We start from the raw sequence: 26,288 nt of genomic DNA on the forward strand, positions 1-26,288 counted from the left end.
TGCTTTCAATGAAAACGACAGATCTATAAAGTATATTTCGATGTGAATTTGGTCGGGTCGCCCCAAAAAGTGACATATTGCAGCTTTCAAAATGGAGCATGAAATAAGGAGACTGCCCCTAGGTGTAGTACACTCATTGACCATGCTGTTTGTTGTTCTCTATTCAAAAACAGACGGAGAGGACCCTCAGGGAGGCACACACTCTGGAAGAGAGCCCATTATCTGGTGGACACACACACACACAGTATACACACAAACACATACACAGTACACACACACACACACACACACACACACACACACACACACACACACACACACACACACACACACACACACACACACACACACACACACACACACACACACACACACACACACACACACACAGTATATACACACCACAAAAACATACACGGTATACACACACATGCCAGGCAAATACGCGCACATATACATCCACACTCACGTTACATTCACAACCACGCACGAGAGATATTTATAGCGCTGATGAAGTTAAATGTACTGGAGAGCTAGACAGGACACACACACACACACACATGGAGACACTAATGGACACACGGATGGATAGATGGATGGACAGACGAATAGACGGACAGTCAAACACACTACGCACACAACATTCGCGCAGGCAGTGTTTCGTTTATTAGGATCCCCATTAGCGACTGCACACACGGGGTCCACATAAAACATAGAAATACATGACAAAGTATAGAACAGTTATAAACAAGAACAACATAAGACATTACATTGCATTCAAAATAAAACACGTGTAAGAATTATATTAAGCTACATGAAAGACACCAACAGACCACAAAAATGCTATTTACACGCCATTCATATATATACATGATTATTTGTTATAAACAGTACAGTTAAAATAGTGTGAATAAGAACTTGTTCTTAACCGACGTGCCTAGTTAAATAAAAATGGATTTTAAGAAAGAGGAGAGGCGCTGCGATACAATATGTTGTTGTTTTTTCTAACTGTTTTTTTTTTAAGCTAAACTTGCGTTTTGCCTGAGTACGTCAACTCTGGTCGGACACAAACATATTACCGGTCACATATTCAGAATTACTTGCCCGCAATCGGACATTCACAAATACCCTCACCCAAACTCCTAATCACACTCATGACACAAAACAGATGCTACTCCATAACGTCAACATCAACTGCTGCGGGCCACAGCACTCTGATGATGTCACAACCCCCAAGGGAGCCGTGACCTTGATGTCATAATCCCCCAACGCTGTAAACAAGCAGCATCGCGCCCGAAAACAACACCAGGTCAAACTCAGTTTAGACCGGGACTGAGTTAATCGGGTCATGTCTCAAATGGCACCCTTTTCCTTACATGGTGCACCACGTCTGACCAGGGCCTCCAGGGCTCTGGTCAGAAGTAGTGCACTATTTAGGGAATAGGGTGCCATTTGGGACACATATTTGGTAAATGAGGCGGATGTATCTTATCTCTTTCAATACAGTACCTACCTACTGTACACATTTCATATCATCTAGTCAGAAAGACAGAATTGGAAAAAAGATTAAGGAGCACTTAATTAACTGAATAGGGTGCTTTTACACAACACCAGCTCCAAAAACAGAGTCACGGGTTGAGAGGGAGTGACGTTTAAAAAAAAGGGGGTGTGGATGTTTGCGTGTGTGTGTCTGCCTGCCAGTGCCTATATGTGCATGTGTCTATTTGAGAGAGAGTGTGGATGCACATTTGTGTGTGTGTGTGTGTCAGGGGATATTCCTTCTCATACTCACCTAGAGTCAAAAGGGATAACGAAGATAACTCATATTACATTCATTACATAATTCCCATTCCATCAGTGAGAGAGGAGAGAGAGAGAGAGATATCTGCTTTGAGAGGGGCATCATATAACACACACATTCCACACACACACACACACACACACACACACACACACACACACACACACACACACACACACACACACACACACACACACACTGGACATTCTACTTAGAGAAAGAGACAGGTATTTCTAACCTACTATCCAGATCTCTATAGACCGTTAAAGCACCAAGAATCTAAATGTATCCAGTGACTTTCATTCCTCCATCCCCTCCTCCCTAACAAGCCCTCCCTTCATTCCATTTCAGTCACACTCTTGGTCTGTCACTTTCTTTCCTTCTCCTCTTTCTCTCTGCAGTTCAGTCACTGTCTAATATCGTCCCTATCTTCCCTCCCTCCCTCCAGTCCAGTCCTACACTCTTGATCTGTCCATCATTTTCTCCGTCTCTGACTCTTCCCCCTTTCTGCCTGTCTTCCCCCTCTCTCCTCTTCTGTTGAGTACTGATAACACTCCCTTCCACTGTCTGGCCTTAGATTGCAGTGAGGAAGTAGGAATTGCCTGCAATGTATTTGTGTTGCAGTTTATGTTTATGTATATCATTTCTAAGTAGCTATGTCAATGATTTACAAACCATCAATACATGTTTTTTTCTCACGCGCACGTACACACACACACACACACACACAGTCCCCAACCCTCAGCTATCCACATCCACCTTTCTCCTATCATCGAAAAAGTAACTCCAGGCTGGGTTCACTATACCGGATAAGTAAGTAAGGGGTCATGTATTGGAGATGCACAACAGTCAAACTCCTCCACAGAACCCATTAGTTCATATGAGTGGTCAGCGCAGGAGGATATGAGAGGAGATAACAGCAGACGAGAGGAGGCATAAGGCTTTTAGACTGAGTGGACCGGGGATGGGGCCACTGTAACCCACACACACACACACGCACTTAGTCACACACGGACGGACAGACACGCATACACACAGACACGTGCTCTCTCTCTCTCTTTCTCTCTCTCACTCACTCACCCATACACTCACGCACGAGCGCGCACACACACACACACAAAGAGTGATGTGTCAATGATGATAATAAAAAAAACTATAATAATAATAATAAAATAATACAAAGAAAAAATAAACTATAATAACAAAGACAAAAAAAATAAAAACCTCTCTCTCTCACACACACATGGATAATGGTAGTGGAGGAACTCTCCAAATGCAGATTTGAATTTACAACAAATAAAGTACCGTAAATATACAGCTCTCATTTGTGCTTGTTAGTCTGTATTTTTGTTTGTTTGTTCGTTTCTGTCTTCCTTTCTTTTTTTGTTAGTAGGCTATGTAGGGGAGACCAGGTTGTCACACTTTTTAACTCTTGTGTGTATTACTCAGCGCCAGTATATCTTACAAGACATTATTGGGATAAAGACCAAGGTCTTGGGTTGAAATGGGGGCCCTTTTTTAATCCTCATATCATATTTCAAAATAGAGTATAAGCCACCAAACACACTCTGTCCACTTGTGACAACCAGCCCGATCGCGGGGTTGGTTGTCACACAGTAAGGGGTTGGTTGTCACACAGTATGGGGTTGGTTGTCACACCGTATGGGGTTGGTTGTCACACCGTATGGGGTTGGTTGTCACACCGTATGTGGTTGGTTGTCACACCGTATGGGGTTGGTTGTCACACCGTATGGGGTTGGTTGTCACACAGTATGGGGTTGGTTGTCACACCGTATGGGGTTGGTTGTCACACAGTAAGGGGTTGGTTGTCACACAGTATGGGGTTGGTTGTCACACCGTATGGGGTTGGTTGTCACACCGTATGGGGTTGGTTGTCACACAGTAAGGGGTTGGTTGTCACACAGTATGGGGTTGGTTGTCACACCGTATGAGTTTGCTCGTAACCTGTTCCTTTTGTAACAGGAAATTAAGCAATATATCGTTTTAGAAACAGCAAAGCCTTCCTTTGATAGAACAATATTCCTTCCCATAATTCTGCATTTTATGCCTTGATAATAACATAAGACATGTTGAGTAAATGTGTGCGTATGCGTGTTACAAGCACAAAAGAGCTTGGGATTTATTGTATGCTGGCAGTGGCATACTGTTGAATACTGAACAATATGTTTACAATGGGTTGGATTGTGAAAAGGGCATTTCCAAGTAAAAGGCCACTAACATAGGAACACATCAAATGTGGTGTCAAATGAAAGCTAAGAGTCTGGCTATATATATATATATATATATATACAGTGCCTTGCGAAAGTATTTGCCCCCCTTGAACTTTGCGACCTTTTGCCACATTTCAAGCTTCAAACATAAAGATATAAAACTGTATTTTTTTGTGAAGAATCAACAACAAGTGGGACACAATCATGAAGTGGAACGACATTTATTGGATATTTCAAACTTTTTTAACAAATCAAAAACTGAAAAATTGGGCATGCAAAATTATTCAGCCCCTTTACTTTCAGTGCAGCAAACTCTCTCCAGAAGTTCAGTGAGGATCTCTGAATGATCCAATGTTGACCTAAATGACTAATGATGATAAATACAATCCACCTGTGTGTAATCAAGTCTCCGTATAAATGCACCTGCACTGTGATAGTCTCAGAGGTCCATTAAAAGCGCAGAGAGCATCATGAAGAACAAGGAACACACCAGGCAGGTCCGAGATACTGTTGTGAAGAAGTTTAAAGCCAGATTTGGATACAAAAAGATTTCCCAAGCTTTAAACATCCCAAGGAGCACTGTGCAAGCGATAATATTGAAATGGAAGGAGTATCAGACCACTGCAAATCTACCAAGACCTGGCCGTCCCTCTAAACTTTCAGCTCATACAAGGAGAAGACTGATCAGAGATGCAGCCAAGAGGCCCATGATCACTCTGGATGAACTGCAGAGATCTACAGCTGAGGTGGGAGACTCTGTCCAATGGACAACAATCAGTTGTATATTGCACAAATCTTGCCTTTATGGAAGAGTGGCAAGAAGAAAGCCATTTCTTAAAGATATCCATAAAAAGTGTTGTTGAATGTTTGCCACTAGCCACCTGGGAGACACGCCAAACATGTGGAAGAAGGTGCTCTGGTCAGATGAAACCAAAATTGAACTTTTTGGCAACAATGCTAAACGTTATGTTTGGCGTAAAAGCATCACAGCTCATCACCCTGAACACACCATACCCACTGTCAAACATGGTGGTGGCAGCATCATGATTTGGGCCTGCTTTTCTTCAGCAGGGACAAGGAAGATGGTTAAAATTGATGGGAAGATGGATGGAGCTAAATACAGGACCATTCTGGAAGAAAACCTGATGGAGTCTGCAAAAAACCTGAGACTGGGACGGAGATTTGTCTTCCAACAGGACAATGATCCAAAACATAAAGCAAAATCTACAATGGAATGGTTCAAAAATAAACATATCCAGGTGTTAGAATGGCCAAGTCAAAGTCCAGACCTGAATCCAATCGAGAATCTGTGGAAAGAACTGAAAACTGCTGTTCACAAATGCTCTCCATCCAACCTCACTGAGCTCGAGCTGTTTTGCAAGGAGGAATGGGAAAAAAATTCAGTCTCTCGATGTGCAAAACTGATAGAGACATACCCCAAGCGACTTACAGCTGTAATCGCAGCAAAAGGTGGCGCTACAAAGTATTAACTTAAGGGGGCTGAATAATTTTGCACGCCCAATTTTTCAGTTTTTGATTTGTTAAAAAGTTTGAAATATCCAAGAAATGTCGTTCCACTTCATGATTGTGTCCCACTTGTTGTTGATTCTTCACAAAAAAAATACAGTTTTATATCTTTATGTTTGAAGCCTGAAATGTGGCAAAAGGTCGCAAAGTTCAAGGGGGCCAAATACTTTCGCAAGGCACTGTATGTATGCCTATGTAGATATTCCATAAAAGAAATCAGCCGTTTCCAGCAACAATAGTCATTTACAACATCAACAATGTCTACACTGTATTTAGATCAATTTGATGTTATTTTAATGGACGAAGAAATTTCAATTTCTAAGTGACCCCAAACGTTGAAACGGTAGAGTACAGTCGTTTTTTAAAATTATGGCAAATGTAAATGTTTTACATATTTCCATCCTAACAATTAGGAATAAGCAAAGGCTTTTGATTTTTGGTCAAACAGACATTAAAGTGGTCTTAGGAAAAAAAAGTAGAATACAGTTCAGTACAATAAAATACAGCATAGCACAGTAGACTAGAGTTCAGTGCAGTACAGCACACTAGAGTAGAGTACGATATAATTTACTGTATTGTATTGAGCAAACATGTTCATCATAGTAAAAGCATTCAGCCGTCCAAAGCCCAGCCAAGAACAGGACATCCTGGAGACCATGCCTCTGTTACAATGTGGCTTCGAAAGACAATGCATCTCACTCCCTGAGTACATGGTTTCTCCATTAAGTCGCACAGAATATTCCTTTACACTATGACACAATTATCCACCCCTCCCACACACAAACAGACAGACACGCACACAAACACACACACACGCATCCACCAGTGGAAGCTGGTGGAGGGAGAAACAATGAGCCCATCCTTCCCATTTCTCCACCAGGCTCCACTGCCACACACATTGAACACACACACACACACACACACACACACACACACACACACACACACACACACACACACACACACACACACACACACACATGCGCACACACACAGACACACACACACACACGCACACACTGTCTCTCTATCTCTAAGAAAGTACACTGTCTCTCTTTCACACAAACTTCTTTGACTACTAAGAATAAAGTGCTCCCCCTCTCTCACACAGACACATACACACGTGCTATGAATACAAAGTCTTGCTTCAGCAGTTTTTCTAAAAATACACAGCTACTCTCTTTCTCCAACTAGAATGATGCCTCTCCCGCATACATTCAAGCCCAGAATGCACGCTGTTCCACTTCAATGTATTTCTCTCACACTGTGTGTGGCTCTCTTACCAGCTAAATATTATACTCCAAACATGCACACACACACACACACACACACACTGTTGCTCTGTGACTGAGTGCCCAGAGGCTATCGTGGGAACTAATATGAATATTGATGATAGAGCTGGTGTGTGTGTGACATAATGAGTGTATGTATTGATGTGTGGAGATAAATGTGGGCATTTGCATCCAAGCTGTACTTTGTGTGTAAACCGCATGCAGGTATTTATTTCTGTGAGTACTGTGTGTGTGTGTGTGACATCCCTCTCTTTACCTGGGCCATGTCTTCAGCAAGACTCCAGCTGGCTCCTAGTCCATAGCATGGCACTGAATCGCCGGAATTCTCTTCCTCAAACACACTCCTCCAGCACGAAGCAGACTCCACGATACACCCTCGCACACACACTCCACCGTCCCGCCGTGACCAGCATGATCCCTTGTTCCCCTCTCCCCTCCTCCCTTTCCTGTGACAGCAAAGCCGCCAACGTCCACTGAATAGCTCGTTCTTCGATGTAGTAGATCTATCTAGTCCGCTTCTCTCTTCTATCACTCCTTCCTTCACTCTCTCTCAAAAGGAATGTGTGTATATTCCTTGTCTCTTTTCTCCACGCCCGACAGAGAATAAGGACCTTGACTATTTTTTTCTACACACTCTTTTCAACCTCTCGCTCTGTCGTTGAGCTGGGCTCACAGACCGATCCCCCTGTGCCTCTCCTCTCTCTCAACTCAGCCGCTCCTCCTCCTTCCCATTTCTCCCCTCCCCCTTCCTCTCTCCCTCACTGTACACCAATGACTGTACACACACACAGAATTAGAGCTGGAGAGAGCGAAAGAGGATCAGAGGGATAGTAAAGGAGGCAACCATGTGACCTAGTAGAGTTGTGTAGTAGGATTCTACCTACCAGCTGTCAGGCTCATTCCTCCGTAGGCAGACTGGTTGCTTCATCCTTCTCCATTGACAGCAGCCCGGTGTCCCTATAGAGTACCACAGTATGAGTCATAATACCCATAAAACCTAGCGGTCAAACTGGGAAATGGTTCCAATCATTTTTCCAACGTTCATTTTCCCATAGGGGATTTGAGAAAACTTTCAAATAAGGGCTGTGTTTCGTGTCGGCTTGCCCTGGCGTGACATTTTGATAACCATGTAAATCTCTCTAGGACAAGGTGACTTTTATCAATGTATTGGCCTGTTTTACCCACTATATATGGAATGCTAATTAACTGCAAATGTGACTATCATAAAGAATTACAAAGACTTACATGATGATCTGGACGAGACTGCTGAATCGAGACAAAGGTAATAATCTGGATGAACTATCTACTGTTAGCTAAATGTAGTAATGAAGAAATTGGAAACATTTCTTTAAATGGACAATTCTGTGAACTGTCTTGTGCAGGTTTTAATTTGACACAATACCTATTAGCAAACGTGTCAGCGAGAGATGACGTGCAGGAGCCTGCAGAGATTTGTGGTTTTGCACATTGTCTACTTTGATGCTAATTATTATTTTTGAATCTGAGAGTAAATAGAGCCAAAGAGAGATTCACATGGTTATCAAAATGTCCCGCCAGGGTAAGCCTAAACTAAACACAGCCCTTATTTGAAGTGTTTCCAAAATCCCCAATGGGAAAAATTATTGGTGGAAAAAATATTGGAACCATTTCCCTGTTTGACTGCTAGGTTTTATGGGTATTATGACACCTCCACTGTGGGGCTCTATTATAGCACTTTTGGCTGACATGTCTTCTGCCTTGAAAGCAGGGGATCTTTTAAGTTGCAGTCTTAATTCACAATGTGAGTTTAAATTGTGAACATAGGGCTATTGATATGCAGATGTGTGTTTGTATCTTGTTTGTCACCGTGGTTGAAAAATTGTGGGCTAGCTCATGTGTAATAACATATTAAGGAAATACATTGTAACATTCCTAACAGCAGGTATTGGAGAGAATTACACACACACACACACACACACACACACACACACACACACACACACACACACACACACACACACACACACACACACACACACACACACACACACACACACACACACACACACACACAACACAACACAACACAAACACACACACTCCATGGTTTAGGAATCAGGAAAAGGACATCCTCCGGTGTTTCCTTCAAGCTGTATGTGGGGAAACTCCCAGTCTTCAACAACAGGGACAGGAACTGGGCGCACTGCAAATCATGTTCACCCTCATTTTAAAGCTGCAGTCTGGAATGAGAAAGACATGGACTTTTTAACCACATTTAAACTATACATAGTTTGTTTACAATTTCATATGTTGGGTTATGATGGGGGTAATGCAGCTGTACTAAACTCACGAGGCATGAGTGCACATTTTGTATGAGATTATGTAAACCTGTTACATATTTTTAGATGTTTGGCTTTACAGTAAATTATTTGTTTCATTCAATATCCTGTTGTCATTATACCACACTGATTAAGCTTGACTAAGATTATGCATCCGCTGATCAAATGCACATTTTGTAGATTTAATAGTTAGTTAGTTGGTATTCTTATTCTTCGCAGATTTGGTCATTATAAAGTGGTAAATGGCGCCATCTTGTGTGCAGTTTACTCCATTGACACTACTGTAATCTGACCCTGGCAAATTGGATGGGAGAAAGAAATCTGTTTGCGTCCGAAACAGTGGATGGGGGGGTAACAAAATCGACGTGCATGACCAGAAAACCTCATTTCTCAATTGTTTAAAAATAGGTTGAGATTAGGAGCCTCGTTTATAAACGCTGCGTAAATTTCACACTAAATAACCGTGTACACCATATCTGAAAAGAATGCGTACATATGCAAATATTGAGATGTATAAACTTTGCGTATGCCATGCATGTGCTTGTTTCCGTTACAAATCAGACCGGTCCTAAACCTGTTCATATTGTGAACGAGCATTATAACTCGTGTCCGCACATTGTTTCACCTTATATGGTGACAACAACTCCCTTATTTACTGTATTATTTGGAGTTGATGGAATTAGGCTACTAATCCTAAAATAAAAGGTAATTGTACATTTGATCAATCGTTTTGGTAGAATGTATTTTTGCATGGGCTTTCCCCCAATCTAATATGCTGCATTGCCAGTGAATTCTGAAACATTGTCTACTCGAGATATTTGAAATGGAAAAGGTGAACTGTCTGTTCTACCATTGTACTGCAGGCATTTTTTTAACCGACAGATCAAAATAGTTATTACTGTGAAGTAGGTCCAATTAAATGAGTGATTTAACGAATGGTCGCCTATTCTAATCGGTTGTATAGGCTACTTCGAGAGTATGAAACCATCACAGTCAGAAAAATAGATCCACTGGGCACTGGGTTGTTTCAACGTCATTTCAACCCACAAAATATATGTAATGACGTTGAATCAACGTGGGAAACTATTGGGATTTGCCAAAAGTCATCAACATAAGGGCATTTCGTCTATCTTCACCCAACTTTTAACCTAAATAATATGACATTGTGAATTTTGTTGTTGCTGAATATACGTTGAATTCACGTTAGTTGACAACTCAACCAAATGTAAATCAAAACTAGACGTTGAACTGACATATGTGCACCCCAGTGGGGAGGAATTTATGCTACAACGATCATGGAAAATGTAACAAATAATAGCAAATATATTCATATTTTTTATTATTTTCGATTGCAAAATTACAACGTTTAATGGAAAACTGGTGCACACATGATATATTTTGTACATACACAACGTTTATAAATGAGGCCACAGGTGCCTCATACAAAATTCTGGGGTACGTGGAGATTTAAGGATTTGCGTGCGCAACAAATGACTGGTATTTATCAAATTGCCGCACGCAAGATATATGCATGTTTTCGTTGATGAATCAGAGCCCCACCTGTTTTAAGCCCACCTAAAAACCTGTTTTTAGGGGTATTGTGGGTAGCTTGAAGAGGGGGAAAAAAAAATATTAAATCCATTTTAGAATAAGGCTGTAACGTAACAAAATGTGGAAAAAGTCAAGGGGTACTTTCCGAATGCACTGTACATGTACATATTACCGCCATTATCTTATTTTATTGTGTTACTATTTATTTTTTGTTTATTAAGAAAATTCTTCTTACTTTTTTTTACAACTCTGAGGGCTTGTAAGTAAGCATTACACGGTCAGGTCCACAAGGTCTGTATTCCGCGCATGTGACGAATACAATTAGATTTTTGATTTGATTTGATACATCACCAAAGGTATATGGACATCCGTTCAAATGAGTGGATTTGTCTATTTCAGTGGAATCGAGTTCTCTGGAGTGATGAATCTGGGTTTGGCGGATGCAAGGGGAACGCAATCTGCCCCAATGCATAGTGCCAACCGTAAAGTTTGGTGGAGGAGGAATTATGGTCTGGGGCTGTTTTTCATGGTTCGGGCAAGGCCCCTTAGTTCCAGGGAAGAGAAATCTTATCGCTACAGCATACAATGACATTCTGCATGATTCTGTGCTTCCAACTTTATGGCAACAGTTTTAGGAAGGCCCTTTCCTGTTTCAGCATGATAATTCCCCTGTGCACAAATCGAGGTCCATACAGAAATGGTTTGTCGAGATAGGTGTGGAAGAACTTGACTGGCCTGCACAGAGCCCTTGGCCTCAACCCTATCGAACACCTTTGGGATGAATTGGAACACTGACTGCGAGCCAGGCCTAATCGCCCAACATCAGTGCCCGACCTCATTAATGGTTTTGTGGCTGAATTGAAGTGAGTCTCGGCAGCAATATTCCAACAGCTAGTGGAAAGCCTTCCCAGAAGAGTGGAGGCTGTTATAGCAGCAAATGGGGGACCAACTCCATATAAATGCCCATGAGTTTAGAATGAGATGTTCGATGAGCAGATGTTCACATACTTTTGGTAATGTAGTGTAAATATTGGACTTTCAAGAAGCAAAGTAACACTTCCGTGTCACTTCATATGATGCATTTTGCATCATCATGATTAGGTGGCTAGTGATGCTTTGCTTCTTGTTTCCATCGCCACGTTCAAAACAACTGGAAACTCTGAAAAATATTAGATCAAATCATGATATCAGTGATCTTCCGGTCGGAAATGCGGAGCTCTAGAAAGAGGCCCAAGTTCCTGTGTTGGAATATTCTTCAGAGTTCCCAGATGTTTTGAACAAGTCGGAAGTCAGAGATTTCCGAGATTCCAGTTACGAGTTCCCAGTTGTTTTGAATGCTACACCAGTTCCCAGTGGTTTTGAATGCTACACCAGTTCCCAGTGGTTTTGAACACAACATTTTTTGCTGCTTCTGATGTTGCTTTATGACGCACTAGTGGACAATGATAGTCTCGTTTCATACAAGCGCAATTGTTTCCACATTTCTTATTTTCTTCGGCTACAATGTAAAATGAAAGTCAAATAGAAAGAAGAAGTCACCAGTGTTGTCAATTTAGCAACTTTGTTACTATATTTAGCGAGTTTTCAGGCCCATCCAGTGACTTGTATTGGTAAAAGAGGCTAGCGACAAATTCAGCTACTTTTCAGGCTGCCTAAAACACAGAGGATTGCTTTTCACAGGAGAAGCCTGTCTGTGCAATGGAAGTCAGAGCAACAGTGCACACACAGGCAGAGAAGGACAAGGGGAGGTGGTGTGCAGTGGCAGAGCTGGCGAAAATGCTACTCCAGGGACCGCAGTTGTGCCACAGCAAGGCAAATTAGTACTGTGACTTCGCCGCTGCAATGGCAAAACGTCATCTAGTGACTTCTAGCGACAAATCAAGGAGCCAATGGCGATTCTCACTGAAAAATTGTTGGTAACACTGGTAGTCACCAATCTATGCAACTTTTGAAAACCAAATCCAGCAGTCTTTGTGTGTGCATTTGTGCGTTTGAAACAGCAGATTTCTTCCTGGTATTCTGCAATTGTCGTTTTAACTTTTATGGATATCTCCAAAGGAACTGCAGCAATTTTAGTAGGTGTAGTTTGGACATTTTGGGGAGGAAATGGGTGGGAGAAGAGTTGCTAGCTACCCAGCTAGCACATTTGTTTCCTTGGAAGTTGTGGAAAGTTTTTGGGGTGTTCTGAGAACGCTTCACTATGGTTCCCTGAACATTTTCCTGGTAGGTTTTATTAACGGTCTGAGAATGGAAATTATAGGTTATTTGGAGGTAATAAAAATAACATTGTGAGAACATGGGGCACAGGTAGCCTAGTGGTTAAAAACCTCTACAGGATCTGTGTCCCACCTGCGGGACGGTGGAGCAAAGTAGGCTGATGTGATTAGCATGAGGTTGTAAGTAACAAGAACATTTCCCAGGGCATAGACATATCTGATATGGGCAGAAAGCTTAAATTCTTGTTAATCTAGATTTCAATTTACAGTAGCTATTACAGTAAAATAATACCATGCTATTGTTTGAGGAGAGTGCACAGTTATGAACTTAAAAATGTATTAATAAACCGAATAGGCACATATTTGTCAGTCTTGATAGAACATTTTGAACAGAAATGCAATGGTTCATTGAATCAGTCTAAAACTTTGCGCACACACTGCTGGCCAAAATAAAAATTGCACCTAACCTGGACTAGTACATTGTGACCTTTCTCTATTGTGCTGTCTGGTTTATAAGGAATTTGATGTATAGCATTTACTTGTACTTTGTAGTTTTGTTCAAGTATAACAATTGAGTAATTTTTCCACCACAAGTACATTTAAAACTGGATACTATTAGACTTTTACTCAAGTAGTATTTCACTGGGTGACTCACTTTTACTTGAGTCATTTTCACTCGGGTATCTTTACTTTTACTCAAGTACGATAATTGTGAACTTTTTCCACCACTGCTAAATTACAATCGTTACAATTGTTGAATTGCATAGAGATGTATATAGATCGCAATATTGTATCTATCTCATTGTGGTGAATGTGAGCGCATGGGCAGCACTATTGAGATAGATAGAACGTTGTGATCTCTATACATTATCTCTAGCTGATAACGCGGAAAGAATGAGGAAGTGGATAGAATCTATTTTCTTATGATTATCAGTGAAATTTTAAAAAGTATAAAATATTGATTTCTGTGTATAGCTTGGTAAGACTATAAATTACCTATCACCCAATTTTGGAGTAGTTAAAGGTCTATTCCCCGCTTTTGAGACGAGCCCTGCTACTGTACCAGGAGACTCCCAGCAATTGCGCTAAACTAACAATATGCTAACTTCAATAATCTCCAAACTGCATGGAGAGACATAGAAATGGTATTCCATGATGATTTCGTCTGACTCTGGGTAAGTCGATAAACAACCTAAATCTCACAGTATCCTTATTAAGAAATTGTTTACCGTCGTTGATTAAAAAGTGTATCACGAAAAGCGTTTTTAAATGGAATACACACTGAGGCATGTAAAGGCTGCATAGAATACATAACCTCCTCCTTTTCTCCACCCCCCAGACTCCCTGCAGTTCCCTGTCTCTGAAGATGAGGTTTCCCCTGAGCAGAACTGTGAGAAGGAGTGGAGCTCCAGTATGGGGCAGGAGGACCAAGAGCCCACACAGGGACAGGAGGAACTCCGGACACGTCACGAGGAAGAGCAGCTTCAAGGGTTCTTTGACACCAAGGACTCCATATTCACTCTTCCTTGTGTGAAAAGTGAATGTGATGAGGAGGACCCACTTCAGTCCTTGACTTCCCCAAACCCAGACTGTGGATAATGGAGAGATTGACTCTAAACCAGTGGATTTCAAACCTTTTGGCATTGTGACCCACCAGATAATCAAAACAATGCCTCCAACCACAGCTCAGCCTTAAGCAGAGAACCAGTAGAACTTGACAGTAGCCCATTGGATCCCAATGGAAATGTTTACTTTGAAAGCTGACCTGCAAATGCATGTGATTCTTACCAGGAAAAGACCCAGCAAATGGCGCTTCTGCAGAAAACGCTACAACTCCACCTGTAAACTGTAGGCCCATGTCTGACTCTGCCACGTGGAGAAACCCTAAACCTGCTCCGTTTGTGGGAAGACCATCAAATACAAGGAAGATCTGTCCAAGCATATGATGACTCACATAGGAGAGAAATCATTAATAAGTGAATAAGTTATATCCATTTTTTTTAAATCAATGGATAGGTTATATGAATTGATTTGATTCATGGAACAGATTCCCAGATTCCCAGTTTTGTTCATCAAGCCTTTTCTGTCTCACTAACACCTTTTTTATTTATTTTTAATTTCACCCCTTTTTCTCCCCAATTTTGTGGTATCCAATTGTTTTAGTAGCTACTATCTCTTCTCATTGCTACAACTCCCGTACGGGCTCAGAAGAGGCAAAGGTTGAAAGCCATGCGTCCTCCGATACACAACCCAACCAAACTGCACTGCTTCTTAACACAGTGCACATCCAACCCGGAAGCCAGCCGCACCAATGTGTCGGAGGAAACAATGTGCACCTGGTAACCTTGGTTAGCATGCACTGCGCCCGGCCTGCCACAGGAGTCGCTGGTGCGCGATGAGACAAGGATATCCCTACCGGCCAAGCCCTCCCTAACCCGGACGACGCTAGGCCATTTGTGCGTCGCCCCGGCCGGTTGTGACAGAGCCTGGGCGCGAACCCAGAGCCTCTGGTGGCACAGCTGGTGCTGCAGTACAGCGCCCTTAACCACTGCGCCACCCGAGAGGCTAACTAACACCTTTTAATGAAAATTGTGATGTGTACAGTCTTTATGAATATTCCCTCTGTATGGACTCTCAAAGTTTTTATTTTATTTTTAAAGATACTAGACCAGTCAATTAATTGATTTATTTGGAATATAAATTGCAACCTGGGCTTGACCCATGGACCCTCTGAACACAACGACAATCGTCACCCACGAAGCATCGTTATCTAGCGCTCCACGAAAGCCACAGCCCTTGGCAGAGCAAGGGACACAACTACATCAAGGTCTCAGAGTGGGTGACATCACCAGTTGAACGCTACTAGTGTGCACCTCTAACTAGGTAGCCATTTCATATCGGCTACACACACAGTAGTCTTTATTTGAACTATATCTTAAAGTTCCAAATCAACAAGTCTAAAAATATAAAAAGGGTGTCACACTAATTCCCAAGATGGCGTAGCAGTAAGACGTGTCGAGTCGTGTCCCTTGTATATATCGTCTTTTTTCGTTTTTACATATTTTTCTTCGCATATCCTTTGCTAAACCTCAGCTTCCAAATACTCTCCTGCAACCCGCCTCACCCAATGTAGCTTTTTTTCCTAAGTATTTATATTTACTTCGGAACCCCTCAACTGAAGCTAGCCAGCTAACTACCAGCTATGCTAGTGGTCTTCAGCTAACCGGTCATCAGCTAACCTTTAGCTCGGAAAGCTCTCGCCAGTTCGAACAACGCGACTCTAACCAGAGCATAACGGACCTATTTATTTTTTATCCCCGGATTCCCACCGCAAACGGAACATCTTTCAGCTGGATCTTCACAACTAGCTATCTAGCTAAACCGCAACCCCTGGCTAGCGTTTCAACCCACTTAGCTTGAAGCTAGCCTGGCCAGAGCCCCTGTGCTACCGACGTAGCAGACTCCTGGGCTACAATACCTACCACCGTAGCATACTCCTGGGATACAATACCCGGACCCACGACTGGTCTATCAATATCACCGCATGAAGAGGAATAAACAGACTCACCCCATCGCGACGTCCCCCAAAGGCTAACTCTCTAGCCCTTGCCATCTCCTTGCTTGCTATTTCGGCATGCTAACTGCCAGCTTGTTTAGCCCCGGTCCGCTAACTGCTACCTTGTTTAGCCCCGGCCTACTAACTGTTAGCTTGTTAGCACAGGCCTGCTAACCGTCTGAATCGCCGCATCCCAAACACTCACTGGACCCATATTTACTCTCTATCTCTTTTCGATTTTTAATTTGTTTATACCTTCCGGTAACCTGCCTCATCCAATGTGATACGGAATCGCTATTATTTTTAATTTTTAGAACACACTCAAGAACCTCCAGAAGCTAACCAGCTAACTAGCTACAAGCTATTTAGTCATTGTTAGTTTTTTTAACCTGGATAACACTCACCAATCCAGCTTCCCTGCCCCCTGGACACTGATCACTTGGCTACATAGCTGATGCACGCTGGACTGTCCATTAATCACGGTACTCCATTCTGCTTGTTTATGTTTTATCTGTCGGCCCCGTTGCCTAGTCAACGCCATTTTACCTGCTGTTGTTGTGCTAGCTGATTAGCTGTTGTTGTCTCACCTACTGTTTTAGCTAGCTTTCCCAATTCAACACCTGTGATTACTGTATGCCTCGCTGTATGTCTCTCTCAAATGTCAATATGCCTTGTATACTGTTGTTCAGGTTAGTTATCATTGTTTTAGTTCACAATGGAGCCCCTAGTTCCACTCTTCATACCCCTGATACCTCCTTTGTCCCACCTCCCACACATGCGGTGACCTCACCCATTACAACCAGCATGTCCAGAGATACAACCTCTCTCATCATCACCCAGTGCCTGGGCTTACCTCCGCTGTACCCGCACCCCACCATACCCCTGTCTGCGCATTATGCCCTGAATATATTCTACCATGCCCAAAAACCTGCTCCTCTTATTCTCTGTCCCCAATGCTCTAGGCGACCAGTTTTGATAGCCTTTAGTCGCACCCTCATACTACTCCTTCTCTGTTCTGCGGGTGATGTGGAGGTAAACCCAGGCCCTGCATGTCCCCAGGCACCCTCATTTGTTGACTTCTGTGATCGAAAAAGCCTCGGTTTCATGCATGTCAACATCAGAAGCCTCCTCCCTAAGTTTGTTTTACTCACTACTTTAGCACACTCTGCTAACCCTGATGTCCTTGCCGTGTCTGAGTCCTGGCTCAGGAATGCCACCAAAAATTCAGAGATTATCATACCCAACTATAACATCTTCCGTCAAGATAGAACTGCCAAAGGGGGAGGAGTTGCAGTCTACTGCAGAGATAGCCTGCAAAGTAATGTCATACTTTCCAGGTCCATACCCAAACAGTTCGAACTACTAATTTTGAAAATGACTCTCTCCAGAAATAAGTTTCTCACTGTTGCCGCCTGCTACCGACCCCCCTCAGCTCCCAGCTGTGCCCTGGACACCATTTATGAATTGATCGCCCCCCATCTAGCTTCAGAGTTTGTTCTTTTAGGTGACCTAAACTGGGATATGCTTAACACCCCGGCAGTCCTACAATCTAAGCTAGCACCCTCATAGACGTCATCCTGACCAACTGGCCCTCCAAATACACCTCCGCTGTCTTCAACCAGGATCTCAGCGATCACTGCCTCATTGCCTGTATCCGCTACGGAGCCGCAGTCAAACGACCACCCCTCATCACTGTCAAACGCTCCCTAAAACACTTCTGTGAGCAGGCCTTTCTAATCGACCTGGCCCGGGTATCCTGGAAGGACATTGACCTCATCCCGTCAGTTGAGGATGCCTGGTCATTCTTTAAAAGTAACTTCCTCACCATTTTAGATAAGCATGTTCTGTTCAAAAAATGCAGAACTAAGAACAGATACAGCCCTTGGTTCACTCCAGACCTGACTGCCCTCGACCAGCACAAAAACATCCTGTGGCGGACTGCAATAGCATCGAATAGTCCCCGCGATATGCAACTGTTCAGGGAAGTCAGGAACCAATACACGCAGTCAGTCAGGAAAGCTAAGGCCAGATTCTTCAGGCGGAAGTTTGCATCCTGTAGCTCCAACTCCAAAAAGTTCTGGGACACTGTGAAGTCCATGGAGAACAAGAGCACCTCCTCCCAGCTGCCCACTGCACTGAGGCTAGGTAACACGGTCACCACCGATAAATCCATGATTATCGAAAACTTCAACAAGCATTTCTCAACGGCTGGCCATGCCTTCCGCCTGGCTACTCCAACCTCGGCCAACAGCTCCGCCCCCCCCGCAGCTCCTCGCCCAAGCCCCTCCAGGTTCTCCTTTACCCAAATCCAGATAGCAGATGTTCTGAAAGAGCTGCAAAACCTGGACCCGTACAAATCAGCTGGGCTTGACAATCTGGACCTTCTATTTCTGAAACTATCCGCGGCCATTGTCGCAACCCCTATTACCAGCCTGTTCAACCTCTCTTTCATATCGTCTGAGATCCCCAAGGATTGGAAAGCTGTCGCAGTCATCCCCCTCTTCAAAGGGGGAGACACCCTGAACCCAAACTGTTACAGACCTATATCCATCCTGCCCTGCCTATCTAAGGTCTTCGAAAGCCAAGTCAACAAACAGGTCACTAACCATCTCGAATCACACCGTACCTTCTCCGCTGTGCAATCTGGTTTCCGAGCCGGTCACGGGTGCACCTCAGCCACACTCAAGGTACTAAACGATATCATAACCGCCATCGATAAAAGACAGTACTGTGCAGCCGTCTTCATCGACCTTGCCAAGGCTTTCGACTCTGTCAATCACCATATTCTTATCGGCAGACTCAGTAGCCTCGGTTTTTCGGATGACTGCCTTGCCTGGTTCACCAATTACTTTGCAGACAGAGTTCAGTGTGTCAAATCGGAGGGCATGCTGTCTGGTCCTCTGGCAGTCTCTATGGGGCTGCCACAGGGTTCAATTCTCGGGCCGACTCTTTTCTCTGTATATACAGTGCCTTGCGAAAGTATTCGGCCCCCTTGAACTTTGCGACCTTTTGCCACATTTCAGGCTTCAAACATAAAGATATAAAACTGTATTTTTTTGTGAAGAATCAACAACAAGTGGGACACAATCATGAAGTGGAACGACATTTATTGGATATTTCAAACTTTTTTAACAAATCAAAAACTGAAAAATTGGGCGTGCAAAATTATTCAGCCCCCTTAAGTTAATACTTTGTAGCGCCACCTTTTGCTGCGATTACAGCTGTAAGTCGCTTGGGGTATGTCTCTATCAGTTTTGCACATCGAGAGACTGAAATTTTTTCCCATTCCTCCTTGCAAAACAGCTCAAGCTCAGTGAGGTTGGATGGAGAGCATTTGTGAACAGCAGTTTTCAGTTATTTCCAGAGATTCTCGATTGGATTCAGGTCTGGACTTTTACTTGGCCATTCTAACACCTGGATATGTTTATTTTTGAACCATTCCATTGTAGATTTTGCTTTATGTTTTGGATCATTGTCTTGTTGGAAGACAAATCTCCGTCCCAGTCTCAGGTCTTTTGCAGACTCCATCAGGTTTTCTTCCAGAATGGTCCTGTATTTTGGCTCCATCAATCTTCCCATCAATTTCAACCATCTTCCTTGTCCCTGCTGAAGAAAAGCAGGCCCAAACCATGATGCTGCCACCACCATGTTTGACAGTGGAGATGGTGTGTTCAGGGTGATGAGCTGTGTTGCTTTTACGCCAAACATAACGTTTTGCATTGTTGCCAAAAAGTTCAATTTTGGTTTCATCTGACCAGAGCACCTTCTTCCACATGTTTGGTGTGTCTCCCAGGTGGCTTGTGGCAATTTTTAAACAACACTTTTTATGGATATCTTTAAGAAATGGCTTTCTTCTTGCCACTCTTCCATAAAGGCCAGATTTGTGCAATATACAACTGATTGTTGTCCTATGGACAGAGTCTCCCACCTCAGCTGTAGAACTCTGCAGTTCATCCAGAGTGATCATGGGCCTCTTGGCTGCATCTCTGATCAGTCTTCTCCTTGTATGAGCTGAACGTTTAGAGGGACGGCCAGGTCTTGGTAGATTTGCAGTGGTCTGATACTCCTTCCATTTCAATATTATTGCTTGCGCAGTGCTCCTTGGGATGTTTAAAGCTTGGGAAATCTTTTTGTATCAAAATCCGGCTTTAAACTTCTTCACAACAGTATCTCGGACCTGCCTGGTGTGTTCCTTGTTCTTCATGATGCTCTCTGAGCTTTTAACGGACCTCTGAGACTATCACAGTGCAGGTGCATTTATACGGAGACTTGATTACACACAGGTGGATTGTATTTATCATCATTAGTCATTTAGGTCAACATTGGATCATTCAGAGATCCTCACTGAACTTCTGGAGAGAGTTTGCTGCACTGAAAGTAAAGGGGCTGAATAATTTTGCACGCCCAATTTTTCATTTTTTGATTTGTTAAAAAAGTTTGAAATATCCAATAAATGTTGTTCCACTTCATGATTGTGTCCCACTTGTTGTTGATTCTTCACAAAAAAATACAGTTTTATATCTTTATGTTTGAAGCCTGAAATGTGGCAAAAGGTCGCAAAGTTCAAGGGGGCCGAATACTTTCGCAAGGCACTGTATCAATGATGTTGCTCTTGCTGCGGGCGATTCCCTGATCCACCTCTACGCAGACGACACCATTCTATATACATCCGGCCCGTCCTTGGACACTGTGCTATCTAACCTCCAAACGAGCTTCAATGCCATACAACACTCCTTCCGTGGCCTCCAACTGCTCTTAAACGCTAGTAAAACCAAATGCATGCTTTTCAACCGATCGCTGCCTGCACCCGCATGCCCGACGAGCATCACCACCCTGGATGGTTCCGACCTTGAATATGTGGACATCTATAAGTACCTAGGTGTCTGGCTAGACTGTAAACTCTCCTTCCAGACTCATATCAAACATCTCCAATCGAAAATCAAATCAAGAGTCGGCTTTCTATTCCCCAACAAAGCCTCCTTCACTCACGCCGCCAAACTTACCCTAGTAAAACTGACTATCCTACCGATCCTCGACTTCGGCAATGTCATCTACAAAATTGCTTCCAACACTCTACTCAGCAAACTGGATGCAGTTTACCACAGTGCCATCCGTTTTGTCACTAAAGCACCTTACACCACCCACCACTGCGACTTGTATGCTCTAGTCGGCTGGCCCTCGCTACATATTCGTCGCCAGACCCACTGGCTCCAGGTCATCTACAAGTCCATGCTAGGTAAAGCTCCGCCTTATCTCAGTTCACTGGTCACGATGGCAACACCCATCCGTAGCACGCGCTCCAGCAGGTGTATCTCACTGATCATCCCTAAGCCAACACCTCATTTGGCCGCCTTTCGTTCCAGTACTCTGCTGCCTGTGACTGGAACGAATTGCAAAAATCCCTGCAGTTGGAGACTTTTATCTCCCTCACCAACTTCAAACATCTGCTATCTGAGCAGCTATCCGTTCGCTGCAGCTGCACATAGTCTACTGGTGAATAGCCCACCCATTTTCACCTACCTCATCCCCATACTGTTTTTATTTATTTACTTTTCTGCTCTTTTGCACACCAATATCTCTACCTGTACATGACCATCTGATCATTTATCACTCCAGTGTTAATCTGCAATATTGGAATTATTCGCCTACCTCCTCATGCCTTTTGCACACAACGTATATAGACTCCCCTTTTTTTCTACTGTGTTATTGACTTGTTAATTGTTTACTCCATGTGTAACTCTGTGTTGTCTGTTCACACTGCTATGCGTTATCTTGGCCAGGTCGCAGTTGCAAATGAGAACTTGTTCTCAACTTGCCTACCTGGTTAAATAAAGGTGAAATAAACAAATAAAATAAAAAGTTCTGACCTTTATTTCCTTTGTTTTGTAATTATTTAGTATGGTCAGGGTGTGAGTTGGGGTGGGCAGTCTATGTTTGTTTTGCTATGGTTTGGGGATTTCTATGTTTCAGCCTAGTGTGGTTCTCAATCAGAGGCAGGTGTCATTAGTTGTATCTGATTGAGAATCATACTTAGGTAGCCTGGGTTTCACTGTTTGTTTGTGGGTGTTTGTTTCCGTGTCTGTGCTTTTCACCACACGGTACTGTTTTCGGTCGTTCCACGTTTATTGTTTTTGTATCAGTTGTGTTCATGTTGAGATGTTCTTATTAAAAGAACCATGGACACTTACCACGCTGCATATTGGTCCTCCGATCCTTCTCGCCTCTCCTATTCAAATGTAGAGGAAGAAAACCCTTACAAAGGGAAAAAGCTACGTTTTGAAAAGTTTAACATTTTGTTGAAGCCAAAGCCGGTAGAGGAACAATAGTGATTCATGTGATCTGGGAGTGTTGAGCCAGAATAGTAGCTATAATCCACAATGTCTCACTAATTGCAGTCCAATGGCTATATGGAATTCCGGTTTTCATTGGCTATTGGTGCAGATAAAATGAGAGAGGTGTACTGCCATACCAAGCAAAAAGGCAGTAACTGCTCATAATGTGGAAATGAGAAAACCTTTTTTTAAATTGTCCAGACAAATGAATTATAGGGAGCATTGAAGATGTGGTGATTTGTTGTCTCACTATGAGTAAATGTTTTATTCATGTTGACCCTGATCTCTGACATGACCGTTAACCTGTAAATGGCAGTTACTGCCTTCTTCATTGGCGTGATATGTTACAAATAGCAGGGTAATACCAAAGCAGAGCAGTATCTGGCATTTTTATTTTTTATTTTACTATACTTCTCATGTATGATATTATTAAAAGAGCAGTGTAATTACTGACAGTGTAACAGAGTTGAAACTGCATCCTTTGTGTTTCTTCCACTAAGATACCTGTTGCATTTACTTGGAGGTGTAGATTCTGCGTCAGTCACATTACATACTGTGTTTTACAAGTAGCCCATGTCTTGCTATAATAATAAATGTGAAAAGCAGCACTGCAATTGTTTAAATTACATTAAATGATGACCTATCTTGTAATATATAATCATGCATTGGAACATGCTAGAAGTATGACGAAGGGTAATACAAATGATAAAAAATGACCATGAGATTGCAAATGAAATGATTTTGTATTTTTTTTAATGACACTTACATAGACAATGTTGAATAAATTACAGCTTTAAGAATTCATTTTAAACATATTTATATTTTCATATTCATAAGAGGACACAAATGACATTGAGCTACAATTGATAAAATGCTGAATAGTTACATTTAATTTTTATGTAACATTTTAATTTTAATTTTTAGAAATTGTGTGTGTGGTGTACTGATTCAAAGAAACCATCAGATGACATTTCAGAATATAATGAATTATATGGGTAATAGATTGAAGTTGGTATCCATTGATGATCTTCTCTTATGGGAGACAGTAGCATTGCTAGTCCACGCTCGCTAGCTAGCTAATTAATGACATTCTCAGATCTACTTAGATAGTTCTTACAAGTGTCTGGGTGTCGGGGTTTCAAGGCAAGTTCAACCATCATTTTGTGCCATGATGTTGTGTCCCTAGATTAGCAATGCATGTGTGTAGCTGTCAGTCAGTGTCATACAGGTTCAATTGTATCACTACCAGAATAAAATTATATGATACCAAGGTAAAAGGCATTAACTACAGTCAAGGGCAGGTTAAAACCAAGCTAAAGGGCAGTAAGTTCAGTTACTGCCATTTACCTTGGTTTCACAATAACCTTTTGCATTTACTGCTAATATGCAGCTAATATGCAGTTAATATGCAGCTAATATGCAGTTACTGACAGTTTTCTCCGAAACACAATAAAATAGAGGCAGGATACTTGTCCACGTGATTAAGCATGTATTTAAATGTCGCAAAAATGACTACTTCATTTTCGACCAAATGAGTAGTTACTGCCTTTTTGGTAGGACAGTGTAGGCTAACGTCACTTAACTAAGGGAAGGGTGAATGAGCTTCACCCTCCCAGTACCCTAAAAGGCCTCTGCTCTGGTTCCATCTGGTTCACAGTAGGTCATTGTGTCAAGGCCGTCAGTAGTGTGCGGGGCTCGTGGTCAAGTCCACACACACAGCAGCTATAGATTGAATCCACAGGTGCATCGGCATCAATGAGTAGGTAGCACGCAAAATAGTAGAGGATGTCAGCATACAGCGCTGCCTGAAGCCACTCACTGGACTCCTATGATCACTCGGCTACGCATGCCTCTCCCTAACGTCAATATGCCTTGTCCATTGCTGTTTTGGCTAGTAATTTGTCAGGACCCGGTTACGAACCTGGGTCTCCGGAGTGAGAAACAGTCACTTAACCAACTGAGCCACGAATAGTCAGCAAAACCCAGAAGATGAGGCAGACACAGCAGTACTTAAGACGGTGTATTTAATAAAGTAAAAAGGAGAAGTCCTTCAATACAAAAATGGCAAATCCAAAAGGTGGTAGGAATAGCACAAAAAAGCCTCAAGAGATACTCAAAAACAAAAACAGAATTCCACAAGAGCATCCACCGGAATCGACAAGAATACACAGAACACTAGGGCTGGGTGCTAACATACAAACACAGAGCACAGAACTGAGGGAAACTAAGGGTTTAAATACAATCAGGGGAAACGAGGCACAGGTGCAAATAATAATGGGGAACAAGGGAAAAAACATAAGGTCAAAAAGCACAATGGGGGCATCTAGTGACCAAAACCCGGAACAACCCTGGCCAAATCCTGACAGAATCCCCCCCTAGGAACGGCTCCTGACGTTCCTACCAGCTCTCTCAGGGTGGAGGGCCCTGAACTGACGAATGAGGTCAGGGTCCAGGATGTCTTTGGCAGGAACCCAGGAGCGCTCCTCGGGACCGTAGCCTTCCCAGTCCTGCCAGGACCACTGCACCCGGCGGGAATCCAGTATCCGATGGACGGTATAAGCCGGCTGGCCTCCAATGACACGAGGCGGAGGGGGAGGTCTGTCTGCCGGGACAAGGGGAGAAAAAACAACAGGTTTTAACAATGAAATGTGAAATGTGGGATTAATCTTAAGGGATCTGGGTAAGTGTAGGCGATAAGAAACTGGGTTAACTCTCCTGGCAACCTTGAAGGGACCGATGTATTTTTGGGACAGCTTGCGAGACTCCACCCGTAGAGGTAAGTCTCTTGTGGAGAGCCAGACTCTCTGGCCGGGGCGCAGGGTAGGCCCGGGACGGCGACGTCTGTTGGCTTGTTGTTGGTACCTCTGTGAGGAACGCATAAGATTAAGACGGGTCTTCCTCCACATAAGCCGACAGCGTCTGACGAACTTCAAGGCTGAAGGCACTCTGACTTCTGCCTCCTGGTCCGGGAACAATGGAGGAGCATAGCCAAACTGACACTCGTGCGGGGACATACCAGTGGAGGAGGAGCGCAAGGTGTTGTGCGCGTATTCGGCCCAAACAATAAAGGATGACCATGTGGACGGGTTGTCACGAGTCATACATCGGAGGGTGGTTTCCAGCTCTTGATTCATCCTCTCTGTTTGGCCGTTGGACTCCGGATGGTACCCTGAAGATAGACTGGCAGAAGCCCCCATGAGTTGGCAGAAGGCCTTCCAAAACCTTGAGGCGAACTGGGGACCTCTGTCAGAAACCATATCTTGAGGAATGCCGAAGACTCGGAACACATGATTAATAACCAACTCAGCCGTTTCCTTGGCAGAAGGTAACTTAGTCAGAGGAACGAACCTGGCCGCCTTTGAAAACCTGTCGATTATGACTAGGATAGTAGTATTGCCATGGGATGGAGGAAGTCCAGTAATAAAGTCCAATGAGATATGGGACCAGGGTCTGTGGGGAACAGG

At 43.1% G+C, this 26,288-nt stretch overlaps 1 protein-coding gene across 1 annotated transcript in view; it reads right to left on the minus strand.

Annotated features, from left to right (window-relative positions):
• The window catches only part of LOC135504794 (rho GTPase-activating protein 23-like), a 67,792-nt gene extending 60,259 nt beyond the window's left edge, over positions 1 to 7,533 (minus strand). The window contains 1 exon segment of the mRNA XM_064923658.1: positions 7,108 to 7,533. Within this exon segment, the coding sequence (XP_064779730.1) occupies positions 7,108 to 7,116 (9 nt within the window). The 5' untranslated portion in view covers positions 7,117 to 7,533.
• Positions 7,534 to 26,288: the final 18,755 nt, after the last annotated feature.

This window comes from Oncorhynchus masou, chromosome 18 (assembly GCF_036934945.1).
Source record: "Oncorhynchus masou masou isolate Uvic2021 chromosome 18, UVic_Omas_1.1, whole genome shotgun sequence".
In the NCBI taxonomy this organism is placed as follows: Eukaryota; Metazoa; Chordata; class Actinopteri; order Salmoniformes; family Salmonidae; genus Oncorhynchus; species Oncorhynchus masou.